The 26,187-nt window shown below is 40.5% G+C and overlaps 1 protein-coding gene across 1 annotated transcript in view; it reads right to left on the reverse strand.

Moving 5' to 3' along the window:
* The window catches only part of RCBTB1 (RCC1 and BTB domain containing protein 1), a gene marked incomplete at both ends in the record, with an annotated part of 52,457 nt that overhangs the window by 10,221 nt on the left and 16,049 nt on the right, over positions 1 to 26,187 (reverse strand). Inside the window, 5 exons of the mRNA XM_084234347.1 lie at positions 3,203 to 3,393; positions 4,446 to 4,588; positions 4,984 to 5,091; positions 9,328 to 9,486; positions 12,562 to 12,728. Coding sequence (XP_084090473.1) covers positions 3,203 to 3,393; positions 4,446 to 4,588; positions 4,984 to 5,091; positions 9,328 to 9,486; positions 12,562 to 12,728 — 768 coding nt within the window. The remainder of the gene's footprint in view (positions 1 to 3,202; positions 3,394 to 4,445; positions 4,589 to 4,983; positions 5,092 to 9,327; positions 9,487 to 12,561; positions 12,729 to 26,187) is intronic.

The following is a 26,187-nucleotide window of genomic DNA, read 5'->3' on the forward strand; positions in this document are numbered from 1 at the left end:
CAACACTTTCTAGTACTTTATATATATATGGACAAAAGAAGCAGAAGGCTAATCAGAAATTTACAGATTCCAGAGATCTCCATCAGCACTGCATGCAGGGGCTAGGGACATAGGAGCAGGTTGTGACCACTCAGAAAATAAAAAAGGTGCTTTAGTCAGGGAAAGAGCTGTGTCTCTCAGTCGCCTGGTGCTGCCAGGACAACTTTTAGAGGAGGGACAGCTGTAAAACCTAGACAGAAACTTAAGAAATGAACTAACTCCCTCTAAGTCTTACTATCAAAACCTCCAAGGAAACATCTTCCTAACCCCTATCACTATACCACAACCCTTGCTCGCCCAACAGGGCTGAGTTCTCATGTCTATGGAGGAAAAGTGGATCATCTTCCAAAAATCAGGCTTTCTCTGACCCGGTAACCTATTGGTAAATACAAGAAAGGAGATGACTAACATGTTCAGAATGTCCAAGGGCTTAGATTGCTGTCCCACCTATCAAAAACCAACCAAAACAAAACAGCTTACGAGTACCTCGATTCAATATCTAGTCATAAGATATTGAATATCTGTCATAAAGATGAACAACTCATCTGCATCTTGATTTCTGGCAACAAGTATAATACCTTCTTTTCAGGGAAGAAATATTCTTCAGAAGTGAGAATTTACCACCTGACTTTTTCTTAATACTCGGCTGAGATCATAAACTGATCATATTTCTGATTTTTAATTGGGTGTAAGGGAAAGAAGTTATCTAGGAGATATATACAAGAACCATTTTAATCTGAAATTTAATGTTTTTTTAAAGATTTATTTATTTATGCATAGAAGAGCTGGGGTGCAGGTCAGAGATGCGGGGCTTAAGAGGATTCACTAGAGACTGAGCAGGGAGCAGTACAGGCAGATGAGCTGAAATCCACTGCTGAGGGGAGCAGCTGGTGAGACAGGAGAGGTCTGCTGCACCATGTGGGTCACCTCTCTGGCCGGGGATTGAACTCGTGCTGCAGTGGCTGCAGATAGCTTCATAGTGCTGTGTCTTATCCCCTTCTGCCACCAGGGAGGCCCCTCAAAGTTAATGTTTAAAATGTCAGGACATTTGTCCTAAGAAGGATGTCTTTTCAGGACTAGGGTTCTAAGATGCATGAACAGGTCCTTTATAAACAGGTCCACGTTAGCCATATTTGGTAACCTGAGGGGTGCACAGGCTGCTGAGGTTGTGCACCTACATGTGTGGCATGGCCAAGTCATTCCATCCTATGACCTAATTTGTTTCTAATCAAAATATTCACCGTAAAAAAGGAGTATTATATAATAGTCAAGGAACCTGGGAACATTCAATCTTTGTTGCTTTACACTGAACAGCAGGGTAATGCTTCCTAGGCATACCCGAGTCCCAGGGCCATAAAGACTGGTCACCGAGTGATGGGACAGTTCCAGCTGACACACTTGACATGTATTACAAAACTAGCTTTCCATATCAATTGCTGAACAACCCAAGTCTCTTGGTTGTCAAGAGTTACATTAATTCCCAAGCACAGGGCATCCTGACCCACTAATTCCCTCTGAATACAAATGAAAGAATAACTTAGCATATACTGGCAAAAGAGCAGAAATAAATAAGAAATTTTTTAAAAGATTAAAGTCATCTTGTTAATGGCTACTCGTTTTTAAGACATCTTAACAATTTTGATGACTAATAGACTCTTGAAAATAACAATATTCAAATAAGGGACAGATTACATCATCCAAGATCATCCTGAATTCCACGACCGTTTATAATGACTCTGTTTTGATGTCCTTCTGAGGTATTTGAGATTGGTCAAAATAAAAAGAAAGTGGAATTAACATATCACCTTAAAAACTCTAAGTTCTGGGCCTCCCTGGTGGTGCAAGGGTTAAGCATAGCACTATAAACTATCTGCAGACCTCTCCTGTCTCGCCTGTGCTACTCCCCTCACACACACACACACCCCTCCCCTGAATGTCTGGCCTGAACCCCAGTTCTTTTATGCATAAATAAAAATACTATAAGTTCTTCACTTACAGTTTATTTTTGGTTTATATGATATTGAATTATGTAATAAATTTAGTATAACAAAAACACTTAGGAACAGGTTACTCAAATATTTGTACATGAATGTTCATAACACTATTCATAATAGTCAAAAGGTAGAAGAAGCCATCCAAATGTCCAACAGATAAATGGATAAACAAAATGTGACATACGCATAAAATGGAATATTGGTCACTTGAAAAAAGGTAAAGTGCATAAAACATGAATGGATCTCAAAATGTAAGAAAATAAATACAAAAGGTTGCATATTGGATGATTCCACTTACAGGAAATACCCACAATAGGCAAATCCACAGAAACAAAAAGCAACTTTGTTGCCAGTGGTTGGGAGGGATGGAGAATGACCGCTTAATGAGTACAGAGTTTTCTTTTAAGATGATGGAATGTTTTAGAACTTGATATAAATGTTGGTTGCCTAAATGCCCCAAAACAGATGAGTGGATGAAAAAGGTGTGGTATATATACTCAGTGATGAAAAAAGATAAACTTATGCCATTATGGCACCATGGATGGAGCTAGAAGGGATTATGCTAAGTAAATCAGAAGGAGAAAGATAAATACCAATGGTTCCACTTACATGTGGAATATAGAGAAATCAAATAGAGTCAGACAAACTTTAAAACCAACTCTTGAAAACCGGCTGTTGATATTAGGTTTGGCGGGAGAGGGCGAGTGAGAAGGGAGAATATAAGGGCATGTGGGGAGAACACCATGGACACAATGGTGCTTTAGTGAGGGGATGGCCATGGTGACTACACCTGGGGCTCCTATTCTGTCAAAACTAGCAAGGCTGTGAAATAATGGCACTTCAAAAGCAATAAAAATAAATTTAAAAATATTGTACAGCACTGCAATGAACTAAATGTCTGAATTGAACACTTAAAATGGTTACTTTTATATATGTAAATTCACCTCAATTATAGTGAAAGCACTCAAGTAAGTCCATATATGATTTCATTACATATTAATAAACTGTATATATTATGCACATATAGCTTGGGGAAAAGTATAAGCGCTAATGGAAAAGAAAATATTCTAAAACTTAAAATAGCCCACATGGAGCAACATGCAAGAAAATTGGTCAGTGGATAGTAACAATGGGCACTCCGGAGTGGGAACAGCTCTGAGTTTTCTTACCCACAGACAGGAGGCGCCACGAGACGGCGGGGGTGGCAACACAGGCAAACACGTCATCGGTGCAGGAGAAGTGGGTGAGGTGCGGCAGGATCACCGACTGGCCCCGGCACTGGCCCCACATGTACACGTGCCCACCCTGGGTCTTGGCAGCAGAGGTGTGGGCAGAGTGGCAGGCTGCGATCTCTACTACCCTAAAAAGTTTTAAGAAAATGCATGTTTTTTTTTTATAGTTAAGAAAAAGTATGCTAAAATACAATATTTACCTTCTGTTTAAGAGAAGCCCACAGCACACCACACAAGGTAAATGTAAAGTTCATGCTTTGAGCACCTCAAAACACCACCCAAGATCCAGGGATATTATTAGCTGCCAGTGATGTGGACAAAACCAAAAGACCAGAGCAAGAGTTAAGTGTTTCTTCCTTCCTGGTTGACCTGCTTCTTATCCTAGCCTCATTCTGAGTTAGAATAAATAATGTACAGTGTTGAGGAAAATTTGGAAATGGGGAACTAGAAACCAAAGTAAATGTGGAAAGTGGGCACTGACAGTCCTTGAGAGTAGTAGAGAAATACTGCCTTTGCACACCATTTTCTTACAAATACAACTTATTCTGTCATTCCCTGCCACCAGAGTGGGGCTAGTCGCACTGGTCTAGGGGTCACAACTCAGACCATCCCAATCCAAATGGACATCAAGTCAAGCTGGTTATATTTCTCAGTATGCTTCTAAGGCAAGGGTCCAGAATCTAAAGTAAACACTCTAAAGCTTAGCGCATAAGACCACACAATGTGGCTGAGTGAACACCAAGCATCTATTCCAGTAATACACATTAAATTAAATCAATATTTAAACGGATAATATCCTTCCAAGAGCAGTTTCAAAAGAACTAAAATTGTTTTAGCTGGCTCAAAGGAAACATTTGTACTGCACTTTCAATTTTAAAATGGTGATTGAAAAAAAAAATGGTGATAGACCCTATTTTACTTCCCTACTAAATGAGCAATAGGAAGTGTAGGAATTATGCTAAGATGCATCTATGCCAATCAATCACCAGGGGTTATTCTAGAAAATGACCTAAGAATCATATTAACTGCACGTTCATTCTGGCTGGTACTCAAACTCTTTTGTACAAAATGAGAATGTTAATAAACAGAAGAGTTACAAAGCCAAACACCAGAGCTCCAGCACACATGTCCCACGTCCACAAAGCACACACAATCCTGAAACACGGTACAGCCAAGTTACCTTTCTTTCTCCACCATGATTTGTGCTGGGCTTAGCAGGTTATTTTTATTGCCAGTTCCCAGCTGCCCATACGTGTTAGCTCCCCAGGCATAGAGCAAGCCCTCATCTGTTAGTGCGAGAGTGTGTGCATAGCCGCAGACAATCTGCAAGTAAATTTAAATGGTTACCACAAACGGGAAAACAGGAAGGGCAGGGAAAACATCTACTTAAAAGATTACAGCCAGCTTCTGCAGAATGCCAATTCACCAGCCGGTGTGGACTGACATTTTCTGGAACATTGAAAAAGCATTAGAAAAGGCTATACCTGAGACTCCTGGATTTTCTGATGACTTTATTAAAACTAATCAAGACTGCTTTGCCCCACCATGGTGCTCCTCTTTGTCATGGGGATTTAGGGAGGATATAATATTAGGTGTGGAAGATGGAAGCACTGGTATTGTTTAAAAAGATTTACTGAAGAGTAAACCGCCAATTAATTCTCCCAGTCAGAGAAAGGGAAACAGACGGAGACTGGAAGCTAAGAGTCCACCACACGTACCTGGTTCACACACACGCGGTGCAAAGCCGCCACTCTTATAGGGGTCAGCTGATTGCCATTGTTTCCCAAGCCAAGCTGACCATTGCCATTGTAACCCCAGCCATATACCTTAGAGAGAGAAAGGGAGAGAAGGGACTTTTACAAGGGCTAGTTTAAAGGAAAAAATTAAAATGCAGCCCATCTAGATAAATCAAGTACTTTTTCACTTCCAATACCTACACTTTAGCCTATGTGATGGAACCCAACGATGTCCAACTGCAAGATGTTTTAGGGTGGGGGTGAGAGAATCTGGCATTAGTTCTTACTCCAAAACTTACTAGATGGACAGACGTGGGCAAATAACTAGTTCCTGTTTCATACACAAGGACACTGAGGGTCATTAATAATTATTAAGCACCTGCTAAATATCAAGACATTGTGAACAATATTTGCAACCTTTTTTTTGCAGCCATGTGACAAGGGAGATATGAGAGATATAATTATCAGGAGTAGAGTGGACTTAGCTGTAGTAAGAAAACTCAGGAAACATTTCAGAAAGTGGAGATTTGGGGGCCTCCCTGGTGGTGCAAGGGGTTAAGACACAACCTATGAAGCTATCTGCAGCCACTGCAACACGAGTTCAATCCCCAGCCAGGGAGATACCCATGTGGCGCGGCAGACCTCTTCTGACTTGCCCGCTACTCCCCTTAGCAGTATATTTCAGTCAGTCTGCCTGTTCTGTTCCCCACTCTGTCTCTGGTGAATCCTCTCACCCCCCACACCTCTGGCCAGTACCATAGCTCTTGTATGCGTAACTAAATAAATCTTTAGGAAAAAAAAAAAGTGGAGATTTGAGCAGGGTGAAGGATGACTTGGGGTAAGCAACAGGCACAGAATGCATTGGAGGCAGGTTTGCTAATATCTGGGATAGTAACTGGTGGCAGGGGGAAAATCTAGAAAGAAGGTAAGGTCCCTGGGGGATAAAATTAAAAAAAAAAAAAAAATCACCAGGGGCGGTAGAATGTACTTGTGCATCTCTCACTGAACTATTTCAAAGCAGACATTAACATGATTAAGTTTGCATTTTGGAAAGATCAGGCTAGTGACATGAAGGGTGACTAAAGTGTATCAGATGAGAGGCAGGAAGACCATTAGTATATAATTTTATCCTTTGTCAACAAATAGGCGAGTTCTGGTTAGAGGTCATACCAAGGTAATGACAAAAGAACAAGAGAGGGGAAAAGTTAAAGAGGGAGACAAGAGAATGTGGTGAAGATCCATTCAATGAGGGGTACTAGGGGAGCAGACAGAGGCAGAGCTGGGCATGAGGCTGGCAGAAGCGTTAACAGTTTAGAATGGCCAGTGTGGGGCATTGGAAAAACGCTGGCCAGGAATAGCCCAAAGGTCCAGCCCAAATGAGAAACCCAAGATGTGTAGTGGCCTCATGCCCAATGGCAATGCAGGGCAAAGGGGATCAACTAAGACTTTTCAGGGCAACATGACAGAGGGAAAAGGGAGACACAGACTTTGGGGAACTAGCAAAAGAGGGCAAAAAGCACTTTCAAAGTCAGAACTGTAGTATGTTTGAACTTTCTGCACAGAAATTTGACATGAGCTGTCACAATTTTTAAGGGCATACTCCCTGACCCAGAAATTCTATTTCTGGGAACTGATAGAGAAACACTTGCATAAGTGCACAAAGATACATATAAACAAACAGTAACAGTTTATAACCATCATCAGGTACACTGTATGTAACAGCAAAAAATTAGAAACAATTGCAACTGTTCTTCAGTAGAGTTGGATGGGGGTGATCCATACAAAGAAAGCTGGGCAGCCATGACATGAAAAGCAGCTACAAATGGTCTAAGAATAGATTTGTGTAAAACATATTAAGCAGGAAGGGTGCAAAATAGCAGAGGAATGCAGTAGATATAATAATCCATTATTTTAAAGGTAATTATACCCATTCATACATAATTGTCTACAAAGGAAAGTCCAAAAGCATACAAATCAAACTATTAATGAGATGGAGAGAATTTTATTCACTTTTTACATTGTTTCATTTGTCTTCCTCAGTTAAAATAACCACACAATAATTTTTAAAATAAATTTATTTTTGAAAATAATGGAGAAGTCCTGAAAAAAAAAGAAGGGAATGGAGGCATCACACTCCCAGACTTCAAACTATACTACAAAGCCATAATCATCAAAACTGCATGGTATTGGAACAAGAACAGACACACAGACCAATGGAATCGAATAGAAAATCCGGGAATAAACCCACAGATTTATGGTCAACTAATCTTTGACAAAGGAGCAAAGACTATGCATTGGAGCAAAGAAAGTTTGTTCAATATTTGGTGTTGGGAAAACTGGGTCGCTACATGCAAAAGAATGAAGCTTGACCACTACCTCACACCATACACAAAAATCAACTCAAAATGGATTAAAGAACTAGACCTAAGACCAGAAACCATAAAATACATAGAAGGAAATATAGGCAAAACACTACGCGATATGCACATCAAAGACATCTTTACAGACACATCACCCAAAGCAGTGATAGTGAAGGCAAAGATAAACAGCTGGGACTACATCAAATTAAAGAGCTTCTGCACAGCAAAAGAGACAATAACAAAAACAAAGAGAAACCCCACCAACTGGGAGAACATTTCTGCACACAACACTAATGATAAAGGACTGATCACAAAAATCTGCAAAGAGCTGATGAGACTCAACAACAACAAAGAAAATAATCCAGTCAAAAAATGGGCAGAAGAGCTAAAAAGAAACTTCTCTGAAGAGGAAATGCAAATGGCCAACAGGCATATGAAAAAATGTTCAACATCACTTGTAATCAGGGAAATGCAAATCAAAACTACCATGAGATACCATCTCACACCAGTGAGAATGGCACATATTAAAAAAACTAGCAACAACAAATGTTGGCGAGGATGTGGAGAAAAAGGAACTCTCCTGCACTGTTGGTGGGAGTGCAAACTGGTCCAACCACTGTGGAGAGCTGTGTGGAGATTCCTGGACCTACTAAACATAGAGCTTCCATATGATCCAGCAATTCCACTCCTAGGTATTTACCCAAAGGACACAGAAACATCAATTCCAAAGAGCACCTGTACCCCTATGTTTATAGCAGCACTGTTTACAATAGCTAAGCTTTGGAAACAACCCAAATGCCCAAGAAGATGTGGTACATATACACCATGGAATATTGCTCAGCATTCAAAAAAGATAAACATATGCAATTTGCAGCAACATGGATAGTGCTGGAAGGGATCATGCTCAGCGAAATAAGCCAGAAAGAAAAAGAAAAATACCGGATAGTCTCACTCATAGCAGGAATCTAGAAAACTTAAATAAGGGACCAGGAAAATGAATAACTATAAGAAAGTGAAAATCAAAATCAACAAACAACTATGAACCAGAGACACTCTATGGGTGGTGGGGGGCGGGGAGGGGAGGGATTAGGGTCAAAATAAGGGGATTGCAACTGTATGGGGAATATAAAAATAAAATTTATTTTAAAAAAAATAATGGAGAATTGAAGAATACTGGAATAGAGGGTATTAGATGATTATCCCAAGAAATTCTGAACTCATTCAGGATTATATCAGAACTGATTCAGAAAGTTAACCTGGCAAGCATTCAGTAAACTCTAACAGGCTCTAGCACCGCAATGCAAGGCACTAGGTCTCTGTGTTCAAAGAAGCATCTTTGTGTAATTAACTTTTATGCACTAAGATATGCAAAGGTTGGAACAGATCCACTTAAATAGAAGTTGCAATCCGAATAATTTCATAGAAATTAGCATGAGCTCTAAAGTGACCTCAGTAGAGGGTAACTGAAAGATGGGTTGTTGTTTTTTTAAGTAGCTAGTGAGCAGGACAAAAACTTATGCATTGACAAGCTGTTTCCTCTCCTGTGAGCAAACATTCCAGAAATATAGAGGTAAAAAAACTTCATGCCCATTAGAGTCAGGTCGGCTTATAAACATCATCAGCTAAGTCAGGGCACTCAGTTGATTTATTTTCTTTGGAAGAGAAAGGTAGCATCAAATGCTTTAGTCCATTAATTAAATCACATATAAATCTAGAAGCATTAGACTATTTGAATATTGCCCTCCCCCCAAAAAGAAATTTAAATGCATCAGAATCTTTACTTACAGATAAATATTGGAATTTAAAAACTGATTCTGATGAACAAATACCCTCTGCTGACTGCTCTGTCAGTAAGCAGGGAACTATCAAAACAAAGCACCCATTCTTCCATGCATACCTCATGAAGAAAATTACATTTCATTGAAAGTGGAAGGGAAGGAGAAAGGAGAACACAGAGACAGCTCACCTCACCATTGTCCAGAACAGCCATGGACGACGTCTGACCACAAGCAATGCCAACTACCCTCTTAATATGTAAACAGTTTGTAACTTTTCGAGGAGTTGGTTGATTTGCTGTAGATCCTGATCCCACCTGGCCACAGTTGTTATATCCCCAAGCAAATACCTACACAAGAGAAGGGGAAAAGAAAAAGAACAATAGCAGTGAAAATGCTACCTATAGCACACAAAATAATCATAAAAGAAAAATAAACTCATCTAATGAGCATTTAAAATTGCTAAATGGCTCTACATACTTTATATGTATTAACCTACTTAATCCCCATAGTAATCCTGTAACGTAACACTAGCAAGATATTGTTACTAAACATTCCCACTGCAGGGCCTCCCTGGTGGCGCAGGAGTTAAAGAAACAGCACTATCAAGCTATAGGCAGCCACTGCAGCATGCGTTTGATCCCCACTCAGGGAGCTACCCATGTGGCACAGCAGACCTCTCCTGACTCGCCTGCTGCTCCCCTCAGCAGTGTATTTCAGTAGATCTGCCTGTTCTGCTCCCCGCTGTCTCTGGTGAATCCACTCACCCCCTGCACCTCTGGTCTAAACCCCCGTTCTCATATGCACAAATAAATATATCTTTAAAAAAAAAAAATCATTCCCGCTTCATATATAGAAATGGAAACACACACAGGTTAAGTAACTTGTTTGAGGATCCACAGCTACTAAGTAGTAGGAGTGGAATCTGGACCCAAGCAGTGTAGCTGTGCTCCTAGCCACTACGCAATACTGCCTCTATAATTATGGCAGATATACATATATAAATACATCTATATATACACACACATATATATTTGAGTGTATGTATATATTTAATCTGGCATCAACAGGAAATGAATTATATGCCATACAGGTATCGGTGATGTGAAAAACCTGTTTAACTCTTTAGGCACAAATACTCTTTTTTATCTCATGGAAATCTTCTGAAGCTATGCAAGGTGTTTTCTTTTCTCACTAATCACCAATATCAGATATTACATAACCTTTTCTGATGACTCAGGACCATCATTATAATTGCCAACTGTAGCTCCACATCATGACGCAGTAGCGCTCACAAGTACTAAAGAAATGCTCATCCCTACAGAAGCGACACCAGGTTGCTAAGGCTATTCTTGGCAATATTTTCTCTGAGCTCTCATTTGTCAGCTTCAAGCAGTTTCTCCTCAACTGCATCTCACTTACTTCTGGCCTGTGATATCTCTCTGACCTGAAAACCAAGTATCTAAGGGATAGAGGCACAAACAGATGTCCAAGCTAGCTAAAATCTAGTAACAGTGAAGAAAAACAAACCAAAAATCACCTCAAGGGAATTATCAACTGAGCCTATCAAAAAGGAGTGTGACCAGAAAGAAGAATTAGGGGAGAGGGGGATGTTGGCAGTAAATAACTTCCTCCAACACTGCGATTATTTCTGAGGACCCCTCTTTCACTTGCCTGCAAGAAGCGGTGCTCACATAGCCTGAGTTGTCACTCCACAGTTCTTTCTTTTGTCACTACTTTTTGTCTAAATTCACATGTCTGATGCTGCCCAGGGCAACAACAGTAAAACCCACTGCAATGTCTTAAAATAATACGTGCTACAGGTTCACTTCACAGCTACACAGGAAACAACCTGCAACACTTCCTAAAAGTGGGCTCACGGGAATAGCACCTATAATAATGCAAATATTTACACAATTATCCAAAGTAGCATATGCTTAACGTTAAACTAAACCAGGAATACCTGCTGTACAAACTAGTGAGTTCTATCCAATCATTTTTCTGTTCTTCTTCCCAAATATCCCAAGTTTCCCTGCAATGCACCTGCCTTTTATTTTTAAAATGGAAGTTGTGATTCCACTAGCCAAGGAAAAAAACTAGGAAATTTGGATTCCAGGGCATAAGGCCAATAGACAAGGCCTATTCCAGCACATCACAGCCATACAACTAAGTTTTCTGGCCACTTTATTCATAACCTGTCCTATTTACTGAAATCACTGTAACACCACTGAAGGGCTTTAAACAGGAAACGATATGACTGAATCTGTGTTTTAGAAATCACGGGAGTACAGAAAAGTAAGATTGAAGAGGTAGGGCAATGAAAAAGCTATGGAATAAATATGGCAAGAGCCCAGCAGGTGACAAAGCTGACCGAAGGTTATGGAGACAAAGAAGGAAAAAATGATACAGGAGATAAAGAAGGTAAAATCAATAGGATGGCAATGTTTCGTTTTGGCTTGATTTTTTTAAAGATTTTTTTATTCATGCATACAAGAACCGGGGTATAGGCCAGATGTGCAGGAGGGTGAGAGGATTCACCAGAGAGAGAGTAGGGAGCAGAACAGGCAGACTGACTGAAATACACTGCTGAGGGGAGACAGGAGACGTCTGTCTTGCCATGTGGGTTATCTCCGCAGCTGGCTGGGATCAAACCCGCACTGCAGAGGCTGCGGGCAGCTTCACAGAACTGTGCTCAACCACCCGCGCCACCAGGGAGGCCCGGATGGCAATGTTTGAGCTCAGCAATGAACCTGGGTATGAACAAATGGAACAGCACCTACTAGAATGTTGGTAAAGTTATTTTCCATGACATAATTACATTTACTGAAAAACAAAACAGACCTTAAGGAAGGGGATTATAAATTTAATAAAGGAAAGAAAACTGTCATACTCTTACAAGTTCGAATATAGTCATTTTATTTTTTAAAGCAAGGCATTTTCACAAGAGCCAAAAAGTATAAACAAGCTAAATATCTAATGGAAGATAAATGGATAAGCAAAATGTGGTATGTTCATAAAACGGAGTATTATTATTCCGCCTTAAAAAGTAAGGAAATTCTGACACATGCTACAACATGGGTGAACCCTGAAGACAGTGAAAATCCTGTCACAGGAAGATAGATACTGTATGATTCCACTCAAACGGCAGACCAGAATGGTCAAATTCATAGGGACAAAAAGTAAAATGGTGGTTGCTGAGGGCTGGGGAAGCAAGAAACGGTGACTTCTTGTTAAAGGGGTACACATTTTCAGTTTTGTAAAATAAGAGGCGTTCTATGGGTAGATAGTGGTGGTGGTGATGGCACAACAAAGTGAATGTACTTAACATCACTGAGCTGTATGCTTATAAATAGTTAAGATGTAAATTTTATATAATGTGTATGTTACCACAGTTTAAAAGGAAAGAGTAGAAACAGTGAGCTTACCTCTCCATCAGATGCCAGGGCCATTGAATGATGTGAGCCACAAGCCACTTCAACCACTTGCTTGATCAAGAGATTGGTGCAGACTTGAACGGGAACAGTGCCTTGGTTGGTCGTCCCATTCCCAAGTTGGCTATATCCATTGTGGCCCCACGCATAAACAACTCCATCTACAGATGGGGTCACACACAACAAATCAGCTCCAAGAAGAAATGGTTACCCCTGTATTTTCTTCCCCAAATTTTGTGCAACTACAATAATTCTCCACCTTAATTTCTTTTATATTGCCCCCCCTCCCTATAAAGTTACCTCTGATGGAGGAGAAGAAAGGAATGCATAAGAAAAAAGTAGACAGATGCAAAATCATTTAAAAAAAGGATTTGGTTTTAATGCAGAAAGATCAGCTTTATGCTCAGAAGTCTAAGTTTATATATAGAAAAATAAACCTTCTAAACACTGATTCATCTTAATAGTTTCCATGTAAGTTATCCAGAAAAAGTCAGAAGACACAGGAAAGCTTGACACTAATCTTTACCATCACTTCACTAAATACCAAGTTTCAGGGAACCCTTGGGTTGTGTGTCATAAGCTTGTGAAGTTCAGAGGAAAGAGGTTATACCATTGTACGTTCTATTGGGTTGTCGGAAAAGTCATGACATTTTTTTCCCCATGTTTTTCAAGCAAAAATGCATCATCATGACTTTTCTGACAACCCAATGTGTACAAAAATTACAGTTTCTTTCAAGAAGACTATTAGCATAAAAAATCTGGCTGATTTTTTAAAATATTTTTAATGATATTATCTTTTGAGAATTGGGAATAAAGATAACTTTTCTGTTTTGTGTCTTCTCTGGAAGTATGATTTCATGCATTTTTATTAAGGGCAGATATTCCTAAGTTATACACACTTCTCATGTCTGTCCCACAGTAATAAAACTTCCTAGGTTACTAAGGATGATCTAGACCTGGCAACAATGATATCCATGAGCAACAGCAGAAATTCAAGTGTTACTGTCTGGCTGCTGGTTCTGACATTCATCTCCAAGCAAACAGGGAAAGGTACTCATATTTACGCATGTCTCTAATGACCTGCTCTAGAATGACTACAACCAAGGGGTGTACAAAGTAGATCTAAAGAACCTCTGATGTGTGTCTCAGTTTTCCCTATTACAGAAATTATGACAGAAAACATAAATGGAACATTTTATCAAACAGAGGATGAGGCTCAAGACTAAAAGTATAAAAAGATAAAAAGGTTCACAGTATTATGTTAAAGTTATATCAGAAGATAAAAATGTCCAAAGAGAAATGTAGTAACTCCTGAAAGGCAGAAAAATAATCTTGAACAGATAGAAATATATACCTTGTTATTAGGTAGAAATGCTCAGTATCATAAATATGCTTGTTTTTCCTAAGTAAATTTATAAATGTAAAATAATGGAAATAAAATGCTTTGAGTTACTTTCCAGAGCTGAAAAATTAATTAGAAAGTCCACTGGGAAGAATAAGCAAAATTAAAAATAAAACCCTGAAAAAAGAAAAGCAGCAAGAAGATAGCCAACTCAAACAGTTACTAAAACCTACAGAAAGTTTCTCAAGATTAATATTAGGAGATAAGCAGAATGACCAACCAATGGCATGGAATTCAAACGTTTAGAAATAGACCAATTGCATATGGAACTAAAAGCCATATCAGATAGGGGAAAATTAACTTTTTACAAGTTAGGGTGATATAAGCAGGTAATCACAATGAAAGATTAGACTTATTCCTACAACCACACACCATGAAAATATCCCAATGAATCAGAAATTTCAACATAAAAAAAAAAAAACAACTGTGTGAGGACTAGAAGGAAAACACTAATGAATTCCTCTTTAACCTGAGAATAACAGACTATGACTCAAAATTCAGGAATGATATTTTTAAGAGTGTGATAAATCTAGTCACATTAAAAAAAAAAGTTTACATGGAAAACGAAAATGCCGTGAGCAAAGAAAAAAATTAAATACTGGGGGAAAAAATCCTTGCAAATTGCTGAATTTATCTCTAGTATAGAAAGAATTTCTAAACTATAAAAGAGCAAGAATCCTATAGAAATATGAATTGATAATTCACGAAGGAACTGCATATTGCTCTAAACCACATGAACAGATGCTCATTCTCATTCACAACTAAAAAAAAAAGGGATGGCTTAAGACTGGGCTTGTGCTCATCAAGGTTGACCTAGCTGCTACTGTTGCCAACTGCTCAAAATGCCAGTACCAGACCAAGGCAGAAACCTCAATGCAGCACTGACCAAACAAGCCTTAAAGAGAGCAACGAGGCACCGGACAGCAAGCCAGCTACAGTTGGGGCATCTGTGCTTCCTGTTCTTGCAAGTGTAGGTCTTGTAGGTATAGAAGTCCTGGTTCCCTAAGGAACAAGAATCACACTGAACTTTAGGTTATTGCTGCCTCTATTTAGAGGACCAACAGGAAAAGAGAGTAGTCAACCTCCTGGCAGAGCAACTGACCCCAATGACCCAATCAGCATGAAGAGGCAGGACCACTGTTATATAATGGGGGCAGCTTGGGGTATGTTTGGCATAGAGGCTGACATCTGATCATCTTTTACGCACACTTGCTCACTAGAGAGTAAAGAGATACATCAGTGATGGGCAGAGCACAGCATAGCCAGGGACTCACACCCCTCAAGGATGGAAATCTGGGTCACCCAATCATGTAAGCCACCTGAGCCAGGTGCTAGCCTAATGTAAACGAGATCCAGAAGAGATCCTAGAGAAAGGAGGTGATAGGTATGTATGAGTGCATGAGATGAACAGAAGTACAGAGGCGATAGTCTATCCCACTAGTGATGTTCTCACAAGTTTTCTCTAGAAAAAGCCCACCAGAATCCTGGAGGAGTGATACTCAAAATATTAGATGTGGCTCTGTGTGGTGCATGGGAGAAAAGGCTATGCTGGGTCACCCAGACAATCCTCAGGATAAGACATGCATTCCCAAGATGCTGGGAGTACGGCAGCTGCCCATTCTCAGCTATGGGTCCTCTTGGATTTGCCCTTGGCAATCACTTTCTTGTTAATATGACGTTAACATTTACTATTTGTAAAACTGTATATATACATCTTTCTTCCCCTTTTACTTGCTGAAGCCTAGGAAAAGTGAACTTCTTCTTTAAATGGTTCTTAGTCCCAGTTCCTGGGGAAGCCTTAAAGCAATCCAATGGAACTACACACAGCATCCACTACCCTAGCCTGTTCTTGCCACACAGTTTCTAACGGACAAGATGAAATGTCAGGATGACTTGAGGATTAAGAGGTGAGAAAAATTACGTAAGGATGTGACAGTGAAACAATACCAGGCAAGAAGCTGATGCAAGGGATTGCAGAAAAAAGATCACAGTGGGAGGTAAGGAAGCATGCCATGAATTTGTGATCTTCAAGGAAACTCAGTTTAGCCTTCAGAGATTGGAAGTCAGCAGGCTCTTCCTTCACAGAGAAAACTATCTAAAGAGGTCTTAAAATAGCAGTGAGGACTATAGTTCAGATGCTTTCTACTCAGATGCTATATGATCTGAAAAAAAAAAAAAATCCTACGTCAGCACACTGGAGGAATCCACTCTACAGAAATTCATATACTGACAATGGGAACATCCCTAACAAAACAGTTACTCTCTCCCTAAAGTGAAGCCCAAGACATTTAATGAGTCCCAACCATGATCACAGATTTCCAAATATATTTATTAGTGCCTGGCTCTTACCTGGTGAATAGCCAGCCATTAAAATAAGTCTTGGACCTCCCTGGTGGCGCAAGGGGTTAAGCACCGCACTATGAAGCAATCCGCAGCCTATGCAGCATGAGTTCGATCCCCGGCCAGGCAGGGATCAACCCACATGGCGCAGCAGACATCTCCTGACTCGCCCGCTGCTCCCCTCAGCAGTGTACTTAGGTCAGTCTGCCTGTTCTGTTCCCCACTCTGTCTCTGGTAAATCCTCTCACCCCCCCCCATCTCTGGCCTATATCCCAGCTCCTATATGCATAAATAAACAAATCTTTAAAAAAAAAAAAGTCTCTAACTTGAAAATTAGAGAAACAAGAAATTTAGGAGGAAAAAAGAGAAACAATGCAGAGAACATAACAGAACTTAAAGAAAAACCTGTAAGATCTGGAGGTTCTAGCAGAAGAGCACAGCTACTTCTTTATCCCTGGCAGATCACACCTGTTTCTATTCCAGAGGCACATGGAAGAGGGGAGGAAGGGGACACCCACCTAGCCAGCCAGATCAGTCCAATCAACTCCATGATCACTGGGGTACTAGATATTGCAACCAGACTGCCTTTGTCTCCAAAATAACCTACCATTATCACAGCCTCAAGGAGACGGGAATGAATCCATGAAACAACACCAAGAGGCTGCAGAAAGGAACATTTAGAGAAGAGAACTTGGATACACAACAGCAGGAACACAGAAATTTGACATAAGGGTTTTTAAGAGAAAGCTGAATAAATTTCCCAGAAGTAGATAGAGAAAAAAATATAAAGAAATTAGGAAGATCTGTCCAAAAATGAGCATACTTCTGAGAAAAATCCCAAAACGAGAACAGAGAAGGTAAAAGGGGGAATTATCCATACAACATTACAAGAAATTTTCTAGAAACAAAGAAACTTCTGGACTTGAGGACCAATAGGATAAATAAGAAATTACCTATATCTGAGTTCATAACCATGATTATTTCAAAATACTTGGAATAAAGAGAAGGCCCATAACACTTTCAAAGAAAAAAAGTCATGCAAAAAAGCAAATGTCAAAATGGCACCAGACTTGCAATAGCAATCATGAAATTTAAAAAGTACAATGCCTTCCAAATTCTCAGGAAATATTATTTCCAATAAGGAATTTTAAAGTCCAAACCATTGATCAATTGCAAGGGAAAAAAAAGACATTTTAGATGGGGTTTCACAGATTCTGTCAGATACCCTTCCTTGGGAAACTAGTAGAGTACATGTTTCACACAAATAAGGACATAATCTAAGGAGGAAGGTGTAGGATAAAAAAAAATAGGGAATCCAAACCACTATGGAGAGCTGTGTGGAGATTCGTCAACCTACTAAAGATAGAGCTTCCATATGATCCAGCAATACCACTCCTAGGTATTTACCCAAATGACACAGAAACATTAATTCCAAAGGGCACCTGCACCCCTATGTTTATAGCAGCACATTTACAATAGCTAAGCTATGGAAACAACCCAAATGCCCAAAAGTAAACGACTGGATCAAGAAGATGTGGTACACGGGCCTCCCCGTTGGCGCAGAGGTTGAGCGCTGGGTTGCGAAGCTGCCCGCAGCCTCTGCAGCGCCGGTTCGATCCCCGGCTGCTCCCGGCCACCAGGGGAGGGTCCCACATGGCACGCAAACCTCTCCTGCCGCCTGCTGCTCCCCCTCAAAGGTGTACCTCAGTCCTTCTGCCTGCTCTGCTCCCCACTCTGGCTCTGGTGAATTCTCTCACCCTCCCATGCTTCTGACTGTACCCAGTGCTTGTATAAATAAAAATAAATCTTAAAAAAAAAAAAAAAAGATGTGGTACATATACACAATGGAATATTACTCAGCAATCAAAAAAGAGAAACACATGCAGTTTGCAGCAACATGGATGGAGCTAGAATGGATCATGTTCAGTGAAATAAGTCAGGAAGAAAAAGAAAAATACCGGATGGTCTCACTCATAGCAGGAATCTAGAAAACTTAAATAAGGGACCAGGAAAATGAATAACTATAATAAAGTAAAAATCAACAAGCAACAAGCAACTATAAACCAGAGACACACTACGGGGCGGGGGGGGGTGGCGGGGTGAGGAAGGATTAGGGTCAAAATAAGGGGGGGGGGGTGTGCAACTGTATGGGAAATATAACCAAAATGAAAATGCATACATTGTGCAAAATTGAAAAATGATGTAAGAATTATATAAAATATTAAAAAAAAATAGGGAATCCAGAAAAGATGAAGATAAAGGGACTTTCAAAGGTGATGGTGAAATGACATTTTAGACTGAGAGCTGTGTAGCAGGCATATAGTGGGCAGTCTTTGGCGCAAGGGACAGCGGCCTCCAAAGATGACAGGACAAATTCGGATGTGCCATAAAGCAATACAGCTCCCCAGAACAATTTGGGCATACATTAATGATGGATGTACTTCTGTAAATGAGTCCCGGGGCAGAAAACAGTCCTACGAGAAGGGCAATGCTCAGCTATAAATACTACAGAGTCCCAATAATGTAAACACTAAATATTGATTTAACCAAAATGGTGATATCACTACACTGAAATGATACAGGAAGGGAGGGTAGTGAAAAGGGAGCAAAATTCTATCCACATTATAAAAAGTCAAACAAGATCTCTCTCATCTGAGTCACCAACGTGCTATCCAGACTGAGGATGACCCAGAAACTTCAGGGCCACTTAAGCCACTGTCACGGCCACACTGGTAAACACCAGAAGCATTCAGGAGGCTATGGTAACACACATACCACAGTCAGCTTTGAGAAATATCACTCAGGTTAACATTTGGAAAGTTGGTCCGAGGTGTTACCACTTAAAGAGGAATCAGAACTTATGCCCAATTGTCAACTTTGATAGACTGTCGACCTTGGTCAATGAGCAGACTTGGGTAAATGTGGCCAAAAAGAAGACTGGAGCAGCTCCTATCAGTGATGTGGTGCAATTACGTTACTACAAAGTTCTGGAGAAGTGAAAACTCCCAAAACAGCCTGTGATCATGAAGGCAAATTCTTCAGTAAAAGAGCTGCAGAAAAGATTAAGGATGGGGAGTGGGCCTGTGTCCTGGTAGCTTGAAGCCACATGGAGGAAGGTTCACTAATTCCACAAGTGCTTCTATAAAAAAAAAAAATACCCAAATTGAAAATTCAGAAATAGCAGTATTAACATGTTAATTTAAATAGATGAGATTAAATAGCAGAAGAAACATCTGAAAAGCTTAAAAGTGATTCCTTCTCAATTAGTATTATTAAAATGGCCATCCTATCCAAAGCAACATACATATGCAATACAATTCCTTTCAAAGTTGCAATGGCATTTAAAAAAAAAAAAAACCAGAGTAAACACGTTGCTGAAACTCATATGGAACCACAAAAGACCCTGAATAGCCACAACAATCCTGACATAAAAGAGGAAAAGCGGTAATATCACACTCTGAGACATCAAACTATAATACAACCCTATCTAATCAAAACAGACACACAAATAGACTAGATCTAAGCGCCCACAAATAAACTCAACCATGCATGGACAACTATTTATTAAAAAAGGAGTCAAGAATATACACTGGAGAAAGGAAGAGTTTCTTCTGTAAGATATTAAAGAATTAGGCATAGCAAGACAGCAGCCATTTTAAGAAAAACAGGCATTTTAAAGGACACAGCTATGCCCTAGTTTCATTTCAAGGCAAAACCACCAGACTGGGGTAAAAACCACAAGACAAGGGTAAACAAAACTTAACTAGTGCCAAAAAAAAAATACCCAATCAGGCCAAACTTGGTCCCTGGTGTAAAAAGTCCCCGCATCCTGTCAGCAAAGTACAAAAACAGTTGGTTGCTCTGGAAGGGGGTCCCTCTCTCAACCTAATGAAACTGCTGTGTCAGTATACCAGGCAGAGTTGGGCCCTAGCTTAAACTAGCAATAAAGCCTTTTTGCTTTTGCATCTCTGGCTCCGTGTTGTCTTTGGAAACCCTGGACGGAGTTGAGGCGCCAACTCCTAACACTTCAACAAATGGTGTTGAGAAAAATGTACAACCAGATGCAAAAGAATGAAACTAGATCACCATCCCACTACTTACACAAAAACTAACTCAAAGTGGATTAAAGACATGGATTTAAGATCCGAAACCATAAAATACATTGATGATAACATAGGCAAAAACTCCCCAACACTGGCTTTAGTGATGGCTCTGTGGATTCATCTCCAAAGGCAAGAGAAACCAAAGTAGGGGCCTCCTTGGTGGCCTTGGGGTTAAGTCTCAGTGCTATCACCCCTGCAGTCTTAGTTCAATCCCTGGCCAGGGGGCTAACCCACATATGGCGCAACAGACCTCTCCTGTCTCACCTGCTGCCCCATTAAGAGTGTATTTCAGTAAATCTGTGTGTTCTGCTCCCATCTGTCGCTGGTGAATCCTCTCCCTCCCTCCCCCCCACCCACACCTATGGTCTGCATGAGTTCCACACATAAATAAATCTTTTTAAAAAAGAGAAAAACGAAAGTAAATATAAACAAATGGGGTTCCATCAAACCAAAAATCTTCCGCACAGTGAAAAAACGATCAGTAAAACAAAAAGACGCCTTTCAGAATAAGAGAAAATATTTGCACCTCATACATCTGAGAAAGGGCTGATATCCAAGGTATATAAAGAACCCTGCCCTCAACAAAAAGCAAAATAATTCAATGAAAAAAATGGACACGGGTTAATAAGCAGCTCTCCAAAGAAGACATACAGATAGACAATAGGCACATTAAAAAATGTGCATCATCACTTTCATTCTTATCATGAAAATCCAAATCAAAACCACAATGTGATACCACCTCACATCTTGTGAATGGAACATATCAAAAAGATCAGAAACAACAAGTGTTGACTGAGATGTGTAGAAACAGGCACCATCATACACTGTTGATGGGGAATAGTCCATCCCCTATGGAAAACAGGATGGAGATGTCTCAAAATATTAAACACTGATGTACCATATGATCCAGCAATTTCACTCCTAAGTATCTACCTGAAGAATGCAAAAACTCTAATTCAAAGGGATATATGTACTCCTACGCTTATCACAGCTGTGGAAACAATCTAGGTGCCCAAGAAAAGAGGATTATATTAGAAAAATGTGATGTATATATACAAAACAGAATACCACTTAGCTTTAAAAAAAAAAAAAAAGATAAACTCTTGCCATTAACAACAACACAGAGAGGATAATGCTAAGCGAAATAAGGAGAAAAACAGATACCAGATGATTTCATTTATATGTGGAATATAGAGAAACAGAACAAAGGGTCAAAGAAAACCAAACCAATATCAAATCCCAGACACCTGACTGTGGAATTGAGGCTACAAGATGGGGGGCAGGGCAGAGGGTGCACAATGAACTATGGTGGAGAGCAAAGGGTTCCTGGGAGTGGGTGTGGTATGGTGACATGCATCTGAGAAGGTGTGATCTCATGCCTTTGATATGGCATGCAGTGTTGTAAACCGATGTTACCTCCATTTAAAAATTTTAAAAAGTGGTTCATTTTTTTTTAAAGTTGTTCTGTATATAGGCAAACACAGTCTATTTATTTATTTTTATTTTTTTAAAAGATTTTATTTATTTATTTATACATACAAGCACTGGGTACAGTCAGAAGCGCGGGAGGGTGAGAGAATTCACCAGAGCCAGAGCGGGGAGCAGAGCAGGCAGAAGGACCGAAGTACACTGCTGAGGGGAGCAGCGGGAGGGTCTGCGCGCCATGTGGGACCCTCCTCCGGTGGCCGGGGAGCAGCCGGGGATCGAACCCGGCGCCGCAGAGGCTGCGGGCAGCTTCGCAACCCAGCGCTCAACCGCTGCGCCACCGGGGAGGCCCCACAGTCTATTTATTTTTTAAGATTTATTTATTTATACAAGCACTGGGGTACAAGCCAGAGGCGTGGGAGGGTGAGAGGATTCACCAGAGACAGCGGAAGGAGCAGAACAGGCAGAAGGACTGAAGTACACTGCTGAGGGGAGCAGCGAGTGAGACAGGAGAGGTCTGCCACGCCATGTGGGAAATCTCCCTGGCCAGCTGGGAATCGAACCTGCGCTGCAGAAGCTGCGGACAGCTTCACAGTGCTGCGCTCAACCCGCTGTGCCACCGGGGAGGCCCAAAAAGTGGTTCATTTTTGAGAATAGTTTCAAAGAATAAAGAAGGGCAAGGCAGAGGGTTTAAAGTTTTAAATTGTTTTAAAACTATTTTATTGCTTGCAATACATATGTAATATACACAAATATATGTATTATACACACATAGATGTGTAAGCTCTTGTACAATAATCGAAATTGAGGGACACACCCAGTAAATACGGTAGTTTACTCTAGATCAGGACAATAGCTCCCTAAGCATACTCAGAAGACAGCTTAATGTCTCCTACTTCTCACATAAACTTATTACAGGACACTGGATACCCACATACCTGAATTCTTGAAGGTGGGTGATCAACCTCCCAACTCAATGCCCTACCCCCAATGGCACTGGCAGAGTCATGGGAGGAAGGAATCGTATACAGTAGCGTTCAGGTGCAACGCTGCTGCCACCATGCAGGGAACAAGCAGATGAGGGTCCTGATTTGGGGGCACATATCTCTAGATCTATTGCAGATCTGGGGAAGACCTATAAACCATCCCCAAATTGGAGGTAGTGATCAGATATTGAATCCCTGCAAACTTCCACTGCTTGGAAAGGCAGATGGAACCTCCTTCCACCACTTCAAGGAAAAGCAGGGAAGTTTATTCCCAGATTACCAAGCCTCGGCCTCTACCAACTATAAAACCCACCCTACTTCCCTTCAGATCCTACCTCACTACAGTGGGGTAAGCTCTATTACCATAAAGAAAACTAGCAGCTGGAAAGGCATGGACCTGACTTAGCTGGCAGCTAGCTAGGCATTTGAAAAAGAACTCACTCTTCCCCGACCTGCGTTCTTCTTGGGTTTCCCTGGGTTCCTCAACCAACCAGACTGTTGAACCCCAACTAATGCAAAGAACAGTGAAAGCTGGGCAAGAGTTGAGTAACAGACCTTGGACTGCTGGCAGCTAGGTCAGAAGTCCAAAAAGACACCTGTCCCTCCCTCACACTGACTTCTTGGACTTTCTCTCAGCCTCTAGCCTACTACAGACCTGCTACTTGGAGCTGATACACTTGGAGTTGCAGGCACCTAACCTGGAGGTCCCCCAAAGCACCCTTTCCTTCCCCACCCCTATCCCCAGGACTTTCCTGAGCTTGTATTGCACCATGCTGGGCAAGTTCCACCTGCCAGAAGGAAAACTGACTTCTGGGAGGGTGCTGAGCTGATGGCATCTGGGACTGCTGGTGATTAGCTTGGTGGCCCCACTCCCTACCCTGGGAGGGCTAGGCAGGCTTTTGGTTAGCCTAACTACTATGCAATCTGCCACTTCTTACAGTACCTGCCTACGGTCTCCAAACAAAGGAGCCCACAGTCTCCAAACAAGCCTGCTTGTGTCAGAGACTCAAGTGAAACCTGCTGAGGTCAGAACTAAGGTGCAATTGAAGGGTCAGCTGAGGTTTGGAGCTCCTGGTGGAATACCACCAGTGCAATCCCTTCACTGGAATTGACTAGATGGTGACTGTAGATACATTCTGTGGCTCAAGCAGCTGCAGGACTGAGGAACTTTTCCCTTGGCAATTTACTGCAGAAATTTCACACCCCTTCCCCCATGTGTCTGACCTACAACCTTGTACACTGAGTTCTTGACCACCACCTAGTGCAGGCTCTTGAGTGATGACAGGGTTCAACCAATACAACAACAGAAAGCTTCCAAGACTAACACCCTTGACCTGAAATTCTAAAGCCAAGACCATTACAGCAGGGCTGAGAGGGAAGGTAGCCTAAGCTTAATCCATATCAGTATTTGCAGATCTTCAAATGGACTAAGGAGGCAAAAGAATTCAACTCAATAGATGGATCACCACAATCCTTGGGAAAGTTCCCTGATGTAAAAGTAATAACCAAATCACCAGAATAAGACTTAAGCAATAATCTTCATGACACCTACTGAAACTAGGGTAAAAACAGATAAACAAATTTAGCAATAGAACAAGAATAGTTAAAATATGAAAAAGATACAGAAAGCAATCATAGAAGTAAAGAATGCAATAGTTGAAACTAAAAATTCAACAGAGGAGTTCACCAATGGGCTAATGAGACCAAGAAAAAAAAATCAGCTCAATGTAAGATAAAGCAGTGGAAATAATCTAAAAATACCAGAAAAAGAGAATACATTTAATAAGGCTAACATAATCCTGATACCAAAAGGAGACAAGAATATCACAAAAAAAGAAAACTGGGCCGGCCCTGGAGGCACAGGTGATTGAGCGCAGTGTTGTGGAGCTGTCCACAGCCTCTACAGCGCTGGTTAGATCCCGGAGGGTTGGTGGGGGTCCCATATGGCAGGGCTGTCCTCTCCTGTCTTGCCCACTGCTCCCCTCAGCGGTGTATTTCGTCTGTCTGCCTGTTCTGTTCCCCGCTCTGTCTCTGGTGGGTCCTCTCACCCTCCCGCTCATCTGGCCTGTATCCTGGTTCTTGCATAAATGAATAAGTAAATCTTTAAAAAAAAGAAAGAAAACTACAAACCAACATTCCTGGTGGACACAGATACAAAAAACCTCAACAAAATCTCAGCAAACAGAATTCAACAATATGTTAAAAGGATCATATACCATGACCTAGTGAGTGGGATTTATTCCAGGGATGCAGGAATGGGCCAGCATGCAAATCAATTAATGTCATTCACTACACGAGTAACAGGAAGATAAAAATCATGAATTATCTCAACAGATGCAGAGAAAACATTTATAAGGTCTGATACCCATTTATAATAAAAACTCTCAACAAAATGGGGATACAAGAAACGTACCTCAGCAAAATAAAGACAATTATGTAATAAACCCATGGCAAATACCACACTCATAGGTGAAACTTTGAAAGCTCTTCCTGTAAGATCTAACACAAGGATGCTCATTCTCACTATAGCAAGTAAACTATTAGAAACCATAAATCAGTAAAGTGCAGGCTACAAAATCAATAAACACAAGTCTGTTGCATCTCCTTATGCAGATAAAGAACTAGAATCAAGAAAAATAATCCCATGTATAACTGCATCATAAAGAATTAACAGCCTTGGAATAAATTTAACAAAGGAGAATGAAAGACCTATACAACAAAAACTGTAGGACACTGTTTAAAAAAAAAAAAAAAAGACAACAAGTAAATGTAAAATTGTTCCATGACTATGAATTGGAAAAATTAACACGGTTAAAATGGCAATCTTACTCAAAGCAATACAGCGACTTAAAGCAATATCCAACGGCTTTACAAAGAAACAGAAAACATTACTGAAAATTTGTATGTAATCACAAAAAAACAAATTTCCAAAGCAATTTGAGAAAAAAAAGGACAAAGGATTATACCCTCAGACTTCAAATTATACTACAAAGCAATAGTAAAAACAGTAACATGACATTAAAATAAAAAACAGTTACACAGATCAATGGAATAGAATTGAGTACAGAAATAAGCCCACCTTTACACTGACAGTTAATTTATGGCAAAGGACCGAAGAACAAACAATGGAAAAAGAAAATCTATTTTAAAAATGGTGTTGGTCTGTACCCCATGTTTACTGCAGCACTATTTACAATAGGTAAAACCTGGAAACAACCCAAATGCCCAAAAATAGATGACTGGATCAAGAAGATACATATACACAATGAAATATTATTCAGCAATCAAAAAAGATAAACTCATGCCATTTGCAGCAACGAGGATGGAGCTAGAAGGAACTATGCTCAGTGAATTAGTCAGAAGG

Source organism: Talpa europaea (assembly GCF_964194135.1).
Source record: "Talpa europaea genome assembly, chromosome: 6".
NCBI lineage: Eukaryota > Metazoa > Chordata > Mammalia > Eulipotyphla > Talpidae > Talpa > Talpa europaea.